The 13,100-nt window shown below is 28.3% G+C and overlaps 2 protein-coding genes across 2 annotated transcripts in view; one reads left to right on the top strand and one right to left on the bottom strand.

Annotated features, from left to right (window-relative positions):
- Positions 1–2,859, top strand: part of LOC145305965 (RNA-binding protein Musashi homolog Rbp6-like) — a 152,119-nt gene extending 149,260 nt beyond the window's left edge. Inside the window, exon 13 of the mRNA XM_080147877.1 lies at positions 2,139–2,859. Within this exon, the coding sequence (XP_080004003.1) occupies positions 2,139–2,151 (13 nt within the window). The 3' untranslated portion in view covers positions 2,152–2,859. The remainder of the gene's footprint in view (positions 1–2,138) is intronic.
- Positions 2,860–10,642: 7,783 nt separating this feature from the next.
- LOC145306073 (uncharacterized) lies at positions 10,643–12,770 on the bottom strand. The gene is made up of 6 exons (XM_080148002.1): positions 12,688–12,770; positions 12,304–12,425; positions 11,899–12,037; positions 11,319–11,492; positions 11,038–11,093; positions 10,643–10,972 (listed from the first exon to the last, which is right to left on the bottom strand). The coding sequence occupies exons 1-5, from the start codon at positions 12,746–12,748 to the stop codon at positions 11,041–11,043; spliced, it is 549 nt and encodes a 182-aa protein (XP_080004128.1). The 5' UTR covers positions 12,749–12,770; the 3' UTR covers positions 10,643–10,972; positions 11,038–11,040.
- Between the last annotated feature and the right edge of the window lie 330 nt (positions 12,771–13,100).

Here is a 13,100-nt window from a genome sequence, read left to right as displayed (position 1 = left end):
TATTCTATATCCATTATTCAAACATAGGTCTTAAGAGTAGTTTCGCTAACAAAAAAAATCTTATTGGGGGATTTTTTCTTGTATTTAATTCCCCCTCTTCTCAAGACAAGTTTTATTGTCTTATAAGAACATTAAATAGGTAGAAATGGACATCTCAAGAACATGGAACATTATGAAAAATAATTCTTTTTCCTTTTTTTCTGTCTCTCAAAAAATTACCAAATACAGCAGTAGAACAATCTTTTAAAGCGCAAGATAAATTTTAAAAAATATTATAGGGTTTATATGATATGTCGGCCACACCTCCCGTAGATCTAATCAAAAGTTTCATTGATCAATTGTTTGGATCTATTCCTTTTATTTGCCTAAGAACTTATTTTAATTATCAAAATATTTAGAAATATAATAGTTTTCTTTTCATTTTTATTATCTCGATCCCGTGTTAGAAGTCTAGATTTCCTTTACAGTATAATTCAATTAATGGAAACAAATGTATGTTCAGGTAAGCAGGGGTGGGATAATGGACGAGAAATTAATCTTTTTTTAAATTTTGGTAGATTAGTAATAATGAGAAACAGTTAGGAATTAAGATAAGACAATGAAAATGATGTGAAACAAAAATAACCTTTCTTTAGGATAAAACCATTTACAGAACCAACCAATAAAAAATTTAATAAGAGCCCCCAAAGTTTTAAAACCCACGAATAAGTTATGAACTTTAGGTAATGACAATATAAACAGCCCACTGTCCCCTTACTCCCAGGAAATATTGTAGTTTAAATCAAAAAATCAAAATAAACGCCTTTATTACCCTTTCCTACAAATCGGAGACATCCAAGGGGGGGTGAAGGTAAAGGGGTGATTACTCCTACCATATGAATTTTAAATTTTTATCCCCCAATTAAAAAAGCTTGCACTCTCTTGCCTCTATGATATAAAGATTACCCCCCCCCCTCCCAATTAAAAATGCTTGGACTTCCTTAATAAAAATGACCAAATATGTGGAAGTATATTTTTGTAATTTTTTCCTGAAATATTTAGTTCACTTTATTTGTTTGAATAAATGTCTTCGCTTTTTTAACTGCTATTATGCTATCAAATCAAACTCTTTTCGGTGCATAAAAAGTACACTTAAAGGAGCTTTGTCCTCACTTCAAACGCAGGGAGGGTGGGGAAATGGGACTTGGAACATAATACACTAGTTCCCAAAGTTTCATAATAATTTTGATTAGTTGGTTGTTAAGTTGAGTGTCCAGACGTTTCAACCACTTATTATAATCTACAGTAGGGGTAATTTTGGGTATCATCATTGGGGAACGTACATCAATTTATCGGCCATTGTCTTATCCCTTTAGATCCACGGGTTAAAATGTGTGTATTGGTTTATTTACAATACTATTGACACATGTAATTTTCTTAAATTGGACAATTGACAGTTAACTTGATTTTATGATACAATTTGAAGGGCTAGATTTTATGGCGATTTCCTTGAAAAATCCTAATAGAGCAGGGAACCCACCCTCTCATTTTATAAGAAATTGAAAATAAAAGGGGGGGGGGGATATTTTTTTGTTAGTTTAATTATAACTTTAGGTCAGAGGTGGATTCTTAAAAAAAATTGCCCCACTAATCGCTTAGCAAAATTACACAAAAATTAAACAAAATCATAGAAGGGTTATTAACATATGATTTTGTTTGATTTTTGTAGATTTTAAATGTGATTTTGGTGGATTTTACACGAAATCAATTTTGCCCCACTAAGCGATTAGTGAGGCAAATTATTTTTAAGAATCCACCTCAGATTAGGTATTAGGTTAGGTTAAATATGTTACTAAGTGGCCCTGCAAATTTAGGTGCACTTGCAAGAACTGCAATTATTTAAGATATGTTTATTTCTATTTAAATATCTGTGACTGACAGACCGACGGAACAAGCAAATTACAAAGTGGATGCTCATTGTTATGCAGAATCTTTACAAAAAAAAAGTTCCTCTGCCAATAAAATCATATTTCCCCTATAGCGTTACGGACTGAAAGACGGACAGTCAAAGTAAATTACCAAAAAATGTATTAGAATGTTATTGCTGCGCTACTTATTTATTTAATTTTTAATGATTTAAATATTTTTTTTTTTTTCAGGTTTCCGTGGTAAGTTACCAAAGTCTGAAGCGGCAATCTTCATAATTCAAGCGGACAGTCTTTTCATGAAAAACAAGACAGTATTATTGTGGATGTAAATATCAAACAGACTGTCATTCTAAAAACCAATATATGAATATTTTACACTGACAGTCTTTTTATAAAAAAAAATGTGAAATAAAAAATTCGCGGACAATCGGTTCAAACACAAATATAAAGTGATAAAAAGCTGGCTTTTTTATCTAAAAAGGTTTTATGATTCTAAACAGTGATTTATAAAAAAGGGTAATAAAAATATTTGCATTTAATAGTTAAAATTACATAGAATATAGGTATACCCATTGATTTATAGGGATAACACAATGACCGATAAATTGATGTACATCTCTGATGATGATACACAAAATTACCCTTTCTGTAGATTACAATTAGTGGCTGAAATGTTTAAATACTCAACATAATGAACCAATTAAATAAAATTCAATAAAAATCCCCAAAGTTGTTAATCTAACGAATAGGAAAACTTTATCATAAAACTTTGCGGACTAGTGTAAGCAAAATGCCCCCTTCTTCACTGGGTATACCTATATATGCAATTTTAGCTGATATTCCAATCTAAAAAATATAACAATTGGACCAAAATAATTATATTGTATTTCATATATAAAGTGTATTATTTATTAATATATGTTAATTAATGTCAAATTGTTAGGAAAAGAAATTTTGAAAAAAATCTTGATAAAACAGATTAGACTAAGATTATAGAAGTTTGCTTCATAATATCAAATTTAGGGCTATAAATTGTAGCTTTTTTAGACAATCAACTTTTGATTGCTTTAACTTTATTTTGCTGTCCTATTTTTCGTTATAAAAGTGACTTCTGAAATAACAATAGTAAGTAAAATTTGTTTCTTGTATGGCTTGAAACCGAAGGATATCTTCTGGATTAGAACCGGTTATCAGCCATACTAAAAAATCATGCATAGCATAGTATTACAAATAATTTTCCACAAATAATAAAACAAAATCATAAAATCATTACCAGTTTTGTTAGACTGGGCCTTCGGCCACTTGGGGCTAAGAAAACTAGTTTAAATATTTTTTTTTTATTTAAATATCCGCGAAAAGCTGTATAATAATACGTTCCATTACTTTAATTTTAGTCTGCTCTGTTTTATCCAAATATTTTTTCATAATAATTTTCCCTGATTAATTATTGCTAAATGTTTTATAAATGTTATTAGAATATGAAACCTTATAGTTCTAGATAATACACAAGGATTTAAAGGATAAAGCAACCGTGGAAAATATATTTGTTTCCTTTCCAATTTGCATTCATCAAAAAATGAGGATTTTCTATAATATAAATGGGTGACTTCCCTCAAAATGCCAAATCGTGCACAGACCTCTCCCCTCCCACTTAATATTTAACAAATTTTAAATAAGGAAAGGTGTATATTTTTAATGTATTTCTACTTTTCTTTATGGCAGATTTAGTTAGGTTATATTTGGTAAAGGGTAGCTCATAAGGGTTTAAGAGTTCCACAGGAAAAAAACTCGTTCATTTCTAAATCGTTAACAATAAGGGGAGGTGGGGTTTGAAGTTTTTTTTTGGTCACTGGGCACTTTGGGGGAAATGTCTCTCTCTCAAAAAGGCATTTCCTATATCAGATTTAAAATCCAAAGAAGGTAAACGTAAATATTTCCTGAAACTATAAGGGCGTCGCCTCGGGTATAGTCCCTTTCGTGAAATCGCACCTTAAGGGGCGATTCTTCGTATTTTTCACTGTAGGTTTTCTAATATTTCTAGTTCCTGCGTTGGGCCTATATAACCTAACCTAACCTAAAATAACCTATAAAAAGCCATTTTAAAAATACGACAAATTGCCCCTTAAGGTGTGATGTCACGAAAGGGACTTTTCCCGTCGCCTCTAGAAAATACAAAAACATATTTTTTGATGATTCCCTTATATTCCTGACTTTATAATAATCTGCATTTCTTATCACCAAGATCTTAATCAGTTAAGTTATTCACAATTTTATATTTCTATAATGTTTAATCTTCAGGGATAAGACACTGGCCGATAAATTAATGTACATCCCCAATTATGATTCGCAAAATTACATCTTTTGTAGATTACAATTAGTGTTTGAACTCTACACTTAATGAACCAACCAATTAAATTCCCCAAAGTTGATAAGCCACCGAACATGAAAACATTTATGAATTAATATAAAACTGCTTAGGGTAATAATGAAAAAAAAAACAGTTTCGATAACTATATACTAAGTAATTGAATCCTTCATTTAATTGAAGCTACAAATAGGTCCCGGGTTGGTTTTAGGCTATTTAACTTAATATTTTAAGTTATATTTTGACTATTCAGTATTTTCTACCCTCCTACAAATTCAAATACAGAGCCGATAAATGCTAGGGGCGCAACCGCTAGAATATAATATACAACTAAATATTCGAATGAAAATGTATTTTTCATCGACAGCAAAAAAATGGATACTTTTTCTACCTTGAAAATCAATATGGAGAGGTGGGATTAAAAAGTTGTAAGTTTCCCCGGGAACATTTTTGGTGGGCCATCAATTCCACAGGGAGGGAGTAAACATTGGACTAGAAATTACAATGTTGCCCAAAGTTTTATAATTACGTTATCTTATTTGTTGGTACTTTTATTGAATTCTTATTTAATTAGTTCGTTAAAATTTTTTAACCAACTAATTTGATCTCAAATTTGTTTATTTTTGTTCTTTAATATTGTTGATTGTCTTATCCCTTTCGATACCTGCATAATACATCATATCGACCTTTTTAAAAATGATTAGATTTTACTGTGATGGGTTTGTTAAGGGGGAAGGAAGAGAAGTAAATCTAAGTCAGTAACTTCTTAGACATACAGGAAGTTGTAAATACTAGTAGAGTAGATTCGTTATTTTTTTTCTAAAGTGCTTCTAGGATTCTGGCGGATTTTTATGCGGAAGCGATGTTTCATCTTTTTATACATGGTCAATATTCTGAATTTTTTCCATTTTATTTGCTGATTTTCTATTTAGCTAACTCTTAGAATTAAAAAAGAGAGTCAGTGATAATGAGGATAATAGCATTGAAATATATATTTACCTATTAAATTTTCCATTTTAATATAAGTTACCAAAGGTAGCATTCTACCATTCTGTTTAGTTTACAAAGCTGTCTTTTTGTGATGCTAAAATGAAAAATTGTGTATCTAATCAGTCGTAAGAAGTCTTGCCAATCAGAACATTCTTTCCTCACAAAACTAGATTCATCTTACAATACAAGGAATATTTCATGCAAGAGAGGGCAAATTCTAACCATTACAAAGTGCATAATTAAACAATAACAGTATGAACATGCGGTAAGAAGTCAAATGTATATAGAACACATGGATATTGTGACAGGGAAATTTTTGTTCTTTTTTATTTAGATTGGAAATATAGTCCTCAGAGATTGGTCAATATGTTTCTCCATGGTCAGAGTAGAGAATTGGGTAAAGTTGTAAGACATTTATACATCCTGTAACTTTTATAAAAGGATAATTATATTCTAATTGTGTATTGATTTTATTTATTGTGTATTTAATCCTACTAAAGAGTTGACTGTGCTAAAATATCCTAATCCATAATTAATGAATTATTAAGATGGATTAATTTAATATTAAGCTATTAGCATGTCAGCAAATTTTAATTGGTTGGGAATGGTTTAATAAGATATTATGCTGAATGGCAAAATTCAGCGTTTCGGCAAAACAGGCATTTTGGTTATTTGATATGTGTTTTATTGCTGTTCATGTTTAAATTAGGTTTCAGCAATCCTATCACCTATTTTGCACAAAACTGTTAAAAAATACCTTTACTATGAAAACATGAATCATACATGGCTATAACCTTGTGGGACTCAAACCTAGTGGGGAATTTCTATCCTAATATAGCAATTAATGCTTTAGGTCAAGTAAATTTGTTAGTTTTTCTAAAATGGTTTACCGTTTTGGAATCATTTCAAACGGTTTGGTGATAATGGAAATTTAATATGAAAAGATAATGCAGTTTCTTTTCTTTGAACAGTTAATCTTTGCTTACAAATTTATTTTTTCTTCTTACTAAGTCTAACAAGAAAAAAGTTTCAAAATAGTTTAACAGAGAGAGAATAAGATAGAGAGATATTCTGATAAAAAAATATTAATAATCTAAACATCTTTTTTTGCTTTACAGATAAAAAAATATTAGGATAGTTTTACAGATTCAATAGCCCAATGAGAGAAAGCCAATTTACAATAGATGAATAAGGTTAAAAGAAACCATTAACAGATTTTTTTTTATTTTGGTTGTTTGTTAGAAAAACGGTAAAACTATTGTAAAAATAACCAAATTGGTTTATTAAATTTTCATTTAATTTTAAACATTCAAATCAAATTGAGAAAATTATAGTTATTCTAGTGCAGAAAAAGTTGATTTTCATGCCTAATTCTTCTATTAATTTTTGTTAATAGTTACCATGAAATTTATCCTTATATTGTATAAAAACCTAAATTGTATTATGTATTTATAAAAAAGAAAAAAAGTTTTAAATCTTGATGTCATTATTTTATATCTATAATATGTTTAAGCATAATTAATGATGTGATTGTACAAACATTTTTTAATCCTTATAACAAAAGTATTATTATATTAATATAAATAATAAATATTTGCAAATTTTAAACTCATTTTTTAAAATTAGATAAAAAGAAAAAACTTTATGAGCTTTCAAAAATAAAAATATATTTATATTAATTTAGAATAGGAAAAACAAATTTTTGACATTTTTTTTCTTGAAAAATTTGACATGTTAATTATGTTGTTAAAAATCAAGAACGTGCACTTATTTAAAATTTTATATGAAAATAAAATATTCAAAAACTCTAAATGTCCTTATCCTTTTATATTACACAAATTCCTATTTGTATATTGTACGTATCGTACATATGTATTTAAACTAATTTTTTAATGTTGATTTTTAATTAGATATGAGAATAATGTAATAATGTAAAGATATTGTACAGGGTGGCCCCTTTGAAAATAAATACAATCTAAAACCAAAGACTTGTTCATATATTCTGAAAATAATTTTTATACTAATTTTTATGTATAATTCAAACTTTGAAAGACATTTTTTGGAAACTGAATAATATCCAGTGGATTAGAATCAGTTCATATTGTAAGATAGACAATTTTGGGCAAATGATAAAATAACAAAACTGGAATTAATCTTTAAATTTTTCATTTAACTATCATGGATAGCTGTTTATGATACAATGCAATAAATAGCTATTTTACTGCATTTAGAAAAGTACAGGGCCACCCAGTAATTAAAATATATTTAAAAATGTAAATCAAGACAGGGAGGGAGAGGACAATGTCAGAAATATATTACCTTTTGCTTCTATATTTAACTCTTATGTTTTTTGAGTTACCTAAGAGAGATTGACTATAAAAGAAGTGCGATTTACAGCACTGATATTTTTTTGCGTAAAATATTATTAGAACTGTTATGAATTGATTATTTCACAAAATCTAAATGTTCGCAAATTCTACGTACGACTTTAAGAAAACAATTTGGAAATTAAGGAAGGTTATTTTATTTTTCATTGTCCTATCTCTGTATCCCTGAAGAACAAGGTATTTGAAAACTATTGCATATCACTTGTGATGTATTGTTCATATCATAATAATATAATTTCAGTATTTCTAATAATAAAGTATAATATTATAATGATTGTATATAATATGAATTAATAATAAATATTGACAAAAAATGTTTTTTTTTGTAAAATGTCAAGAAATTGAGAAATAATTTGTCTTTGTTAAGATGAGCTGATTATATCCTTGTTTACTCTATTTTTTTTCTAGGGACAATTTCTTTTGGGAGGGTGTTGGTACCCTCACACAAAATAGTTAAAAACCTTAACAGGACCTATGACAAGCTACATTGTAAAGGAGAACTATAACAGTTAAGTAAATATCGAAATCCTTTCAGTATTTCTAAGCCTAAAGCATAATATTATTATGATTTATGTAATATGATGAATTAATAATAAACATCGACAAAAAATGTTTTTTTTATACTTTTTATATATTTGCAAAAATATTATACAATTCATGCATGTTGGTTTATACCCAAATTTTCAGACTAGTTTTATTTTTGGATCCAAAGTTACTATATTACAATAGACAATAAATTGACGTACATTAAAAATGATGATATAGCTATTTTGCAAAATAAAAGTACCCAAAGTGTTTGGTAAATCAATCATAAAACTTTGGGTACCAGTTTGATATTCAGTTAAGAAAGAATGAGCCTCTACATCTTTGTGAATATTGTTTGATTAGAGAGAAAGAATTAAAAGCATTGTAGAATAGCCTAAAACCAAACCAAAACAATGAGCTTCTCTGAATAGTACAAGCTGATTTATGTCTGTTTTTTTTTGCTCCAAACAAAAGGATCATAAAAACCACCACTAGATATCCTTAAAAATTACAACCAAATAAGATCAGAATTTCCGAGATATTTAGCTTTAGAGAACGAAAAATATTTACCACTTTATATTATAGGATAAGATATAAATTAGTCCTTATTTAAAGTTAACAGGATCTTTGTCTGTCTGTACCAAATCACTGAAACGGTTTGTTTCGCCTTTCCAGTGTAGATTCTCATAGGTCTTGAGAAGGTTTATAGCTATTTTTGGGAAGGATACACCAACCTCCTAAGAGAAATGGCCAAAATTACCAAAAATATTTCTAACGTCAAATATATATTAAACGAGAAAAATCACAAAACCTTTCAAGGATAGATAAATATTTTTAAAAAAATATTTCAAAAACAAAAATGTTATTTTTTAATTTTTGGATCATATTAGACAATTACGCAGATAAACAAATGAAAATCATAAGATTAATTCCTTCTTTGTTGACCAGAGTGGCAAAACGTGCCAGAAAAAAAGAATTATTTAGAGTTCTAGCTAAATTTTTTAATAAATCTAAATTAGAATTTTTAAAACTACGTCAATTCAACGCAACTATTTACCTAACATTGTTAGACTAAGGTAAAAAATAAAATTATCCAATCAAAAAAACCTTTCCAGCTAAAAAAAATTAGATTATATAATATAGGAACCCACTAAAATTAATTTATTAATTTGCTTTTTATCAAAACTGTATAGGACAGTTTATGAATGAGATGGTTTTAAAGTGCCCCAACAGAGATGAATTAGAGTGTTTAATAGAGTTTTATTTAGGTGATTATCATTGCAGTTTTACTAGAGTGTTTACTACAGTTTTATGAGAGTCTTTATTAGAGTTTTTACTAGAGTGTTTACTTAATTGATTATTTGAGTATTATCAGAGTGTTTGGTAAAAATTTATTTCAGTATCTTTTTTAGCTTTATTTAGAGTATTAGATTGATCAATCAAAGTTTTAGAGGTTGAAAATTTACATTCTGCTCTTAACAACATACGCGTGAAAATGGGACAAGTGAATGACAAACCAACCTACACTAGGGATAACTTTCCTGAAAAGTGGAAGAACAAATTTGGACAACTGGTTGCTGAGATCTTTTAATAAAGACACACAAAATTATACTAGCAATCTTTGGAAAATAAAAAAATTATATAACTTATGAGCATTCTATATTAACTGTAATGTAAAGGACACCAATTAAGTAAAATTTTCCGGCCTGTTTGATTCTGAATCAGCAAAAACTTGAACATCTTCAATCTTTAAAAGTTGATGCTGGTTAGATCAATATTTTGTAACTGAATTAACTGAATTAAATTTTAACAAGGATGACAACATCCATAAGTAGCGAAGCTCAAAAATTATGAATTAATATCGGGGAAAATTACTATAAAGAAGTGTCATACAATAAACAGTAATCTTGATAAAATAGGAAAATTGGGAAGACTTAAAAATCACCCAACCTTAAAAATCACAAAAATTTTAAAATCTAGGAATCGATCTAGCACTGCAATTTATAGACAAGTCTTTATGAATCTTGATAAAAATTATGTAGAATATGAGCATATTTAATACCTGATAATTTCAGCCGCAAATCCTGAATAGTAATCAAGAAAACTATAGAAAACCAAAAAATCTAGGAATCGATCTAGCACCCTCATAAATGGAAAAATCGCAATAAAACTGAAGACAAATATTTAGAATGTAAATTTAAGCAATCCCTGAAAATTTCAGCCTATTATCTTAAAAAGGAGTTGAGAAAATTACATAAACATAAAAATCTAGGAATCGATCTAGCACCCCAAATAACAAACAGGTGGACAAAACAATGTATAGATTAGATGGGCATATGGTATAAGAATCTTCACTAAAAATTTCAGCTTTCTATCTTTTATAGGAGTTGAGAAAATCACGTTTCCCCCACTTTGTCTCAGATGGACAGACGGACGGACAGACAGACAGATGGACAGACGGACGGACATTTCAAATGTTTTTATTTCATAGATAAATTTGTACAAAATAAAATTTGGTGATCTGGCTTATATCTGATTGGATTCATTACTTCTTCTCAAATAAAGAGTCCAACTCAGTTTTTAACTTAATTTCTTATCTATAAATTGGTATTTGCCATTATGGACACTAAGAAAATACATATTATATTAAAATTATATAGAGTTCAAAATTTAATTCACAAAAAATTTGATTTGTTTCTAAAGTTTAAATTTTGTTAAAAATGTATGATTACAATTAATTTTAGAAGTCTTTTAAGTGAGATTATATAGTGCCACATTTTCAAACCAAGTCATGATTCCTTAAATAAACAAAAAAATTATAAAAATTAATTAATAATTTAAATATATAAGTAGTCAAATTTACCTTTTAAGCCAGGCAATATTTAGGGCCATATACAAAATATGGCAAAATACCTTTTCCTAAAAATAAAATAAATTATTTATTCATTTTAATAGTTAATACATTACTGTTGCAGACAAAAAGCTTAAAGTTGTAGTGTTAAGGTTAAAACTGTATTGGTTTAGAAAATAAAGAGGGGATAATTTTGCCTCACTAAAATTTTAAATTGGCAAACTGATTTGAGTGGGGCAAAGGTTATTTTAAGAATTGACCTCAGTTTTTGATTACTCAAATTTTGAATTTACCTTCAAGAAGAGCAAGTTTGCATTTCAAATTCTTCCTGTTGTGTTGCCATTTTACACACTTTTCGTCAGAATCACATATATTGGCACAGTCCACAGGTAAGCCAACTTTCCCAGGAACAAAGTATCTCACAAAGTTAGGGGCACCCAGAAAAGTAACACATACAGGAGCATTCTCTGAATTTGAAATAATATAACAGTTAAATAAATTTATGACAATCAATTATTTATCACTATCGGCTATGCCCCTAGATACATCTAGTGGCACTTTATATGTTTTTCAATTTTTTATTTCAAATATCTAATTTGAAAAATAATTTGTCTATGTTGCGTTCAAGCAAGAATTTAAATTTTTAATCATTTTTTAAAGATTTCTCTGGGAGGGTGGTGGTACCCTTCCCCAAAATAGTTATAAACCTTTCCAGGACCTATGAGAAACTACCCTGTTAAAGAGAACCTGATTGGTTTAGCAGTTAGCAAGATCCATCGGTACAGACAAACATACAAACAATCAAACAAACAGAAAAACATCCTGTTACTTTATTATAAGGATAAGGATTTGAATTTGATAATTATTTCTAACCTGATGGTACTCCTGGTTTATCACAGTTGCTTATTCCAGAAGTCAGCTCTTTCTTTTTGGCCAGCAATACAATATAATGGATACATTTTCCACTTTCTTGCTGGAATACAACACACTCTAGGCGGTCATCACACAGTGACTGATAATGAAACATTTTCAATTATAACATCTATAACTCTTTTTAAGTTTTAATACATAATATGGTCTCAGAATCTAGAAATAACTCTTATAATTTTATAATAATATTATATAAAATTTTATTTAATTAGGCAACTCAATATAAAGTTGGAATTTCTTTTTTTAAACAGTTTAAACAAATCATTAAAAATACCTATATATTACAAAGCAAATCTCATTGTATAAAAAATAAATTTCTTGGTTTTCAAGATTAAAATCTTGTATTACCTTGCATTCATCAATATCAAATGCAGAAACTCTTTCCTTTTTAATGACTGAGAGTCTCTTGTAGAAGAAGCATCTCTTAAAGTTGGCTGCAAGATCTCTGTCAGTTGCAATAGTAAAGCCATCTAATTAATAATAAAATAAAACTGAGTTCAAAATGATCTCTAATTTATTTTCTTGGTTGGATTTCTTTGGGGAGGTTGGTTGCACCATCCACCAAAATAGATATAAACCGTCCCAGGACTATGAGAAGCTACATTTTATGGGAGAACCATATCAGTTCAGCAGTTGGAGAGATCCTTTGGTACACACGTATAGACAGACATCCTGTTACTCTTATATAAGGATAGAATTCATGCTACTTCATAATTTTATAATTGAACTTACCTTGAGCAGTTGCATTTGCCACAATATATGTTAGTGCTAACAAGCTGAATAAACACTTCATTTTCAAGAATTATTCTATAATAATAAAGACATTATTATATAACACAGAAAAAAAAAGAAAAAATAAATAAGTTTGGTCATAATAATTCTATATTTTCTTGAATTTAAATCACCTAAAATATTCCTACAATGACTGTTGACAATTGCATATTTGCAATAATTCTTAAAACAGGTGTTTAGATTAAATTCATGTTATAAAATGGAACAATGATTATATCAAGGCTATTTTTTTAAATAATTAAAAACATATATAAATATTTAAAAAATTTCTGATAATGGAATATTTTTTAAATCTTTTATGTTCACATTATTTCAACATTTTAAATAATAATATAATTTTGTATAAGATTAAA

The sequence above is a fragment of the Acartia tonsa genome, chromosome 14 (assembly GCF_053477335.1).
Source record: "Acartia tonsa isolate MP-2025a chromosome 14, ASM5347733v1, whole genome shotgun sequence".
NCBI lineage: Eukaryota > Metazoa > Arthropoda > Copepoda > Calanoida > Acartiidae > Acartia > Acartia tonsa.
This window is presented reverse-complemented; position numbering and strand designations above follow the sequence as displayed.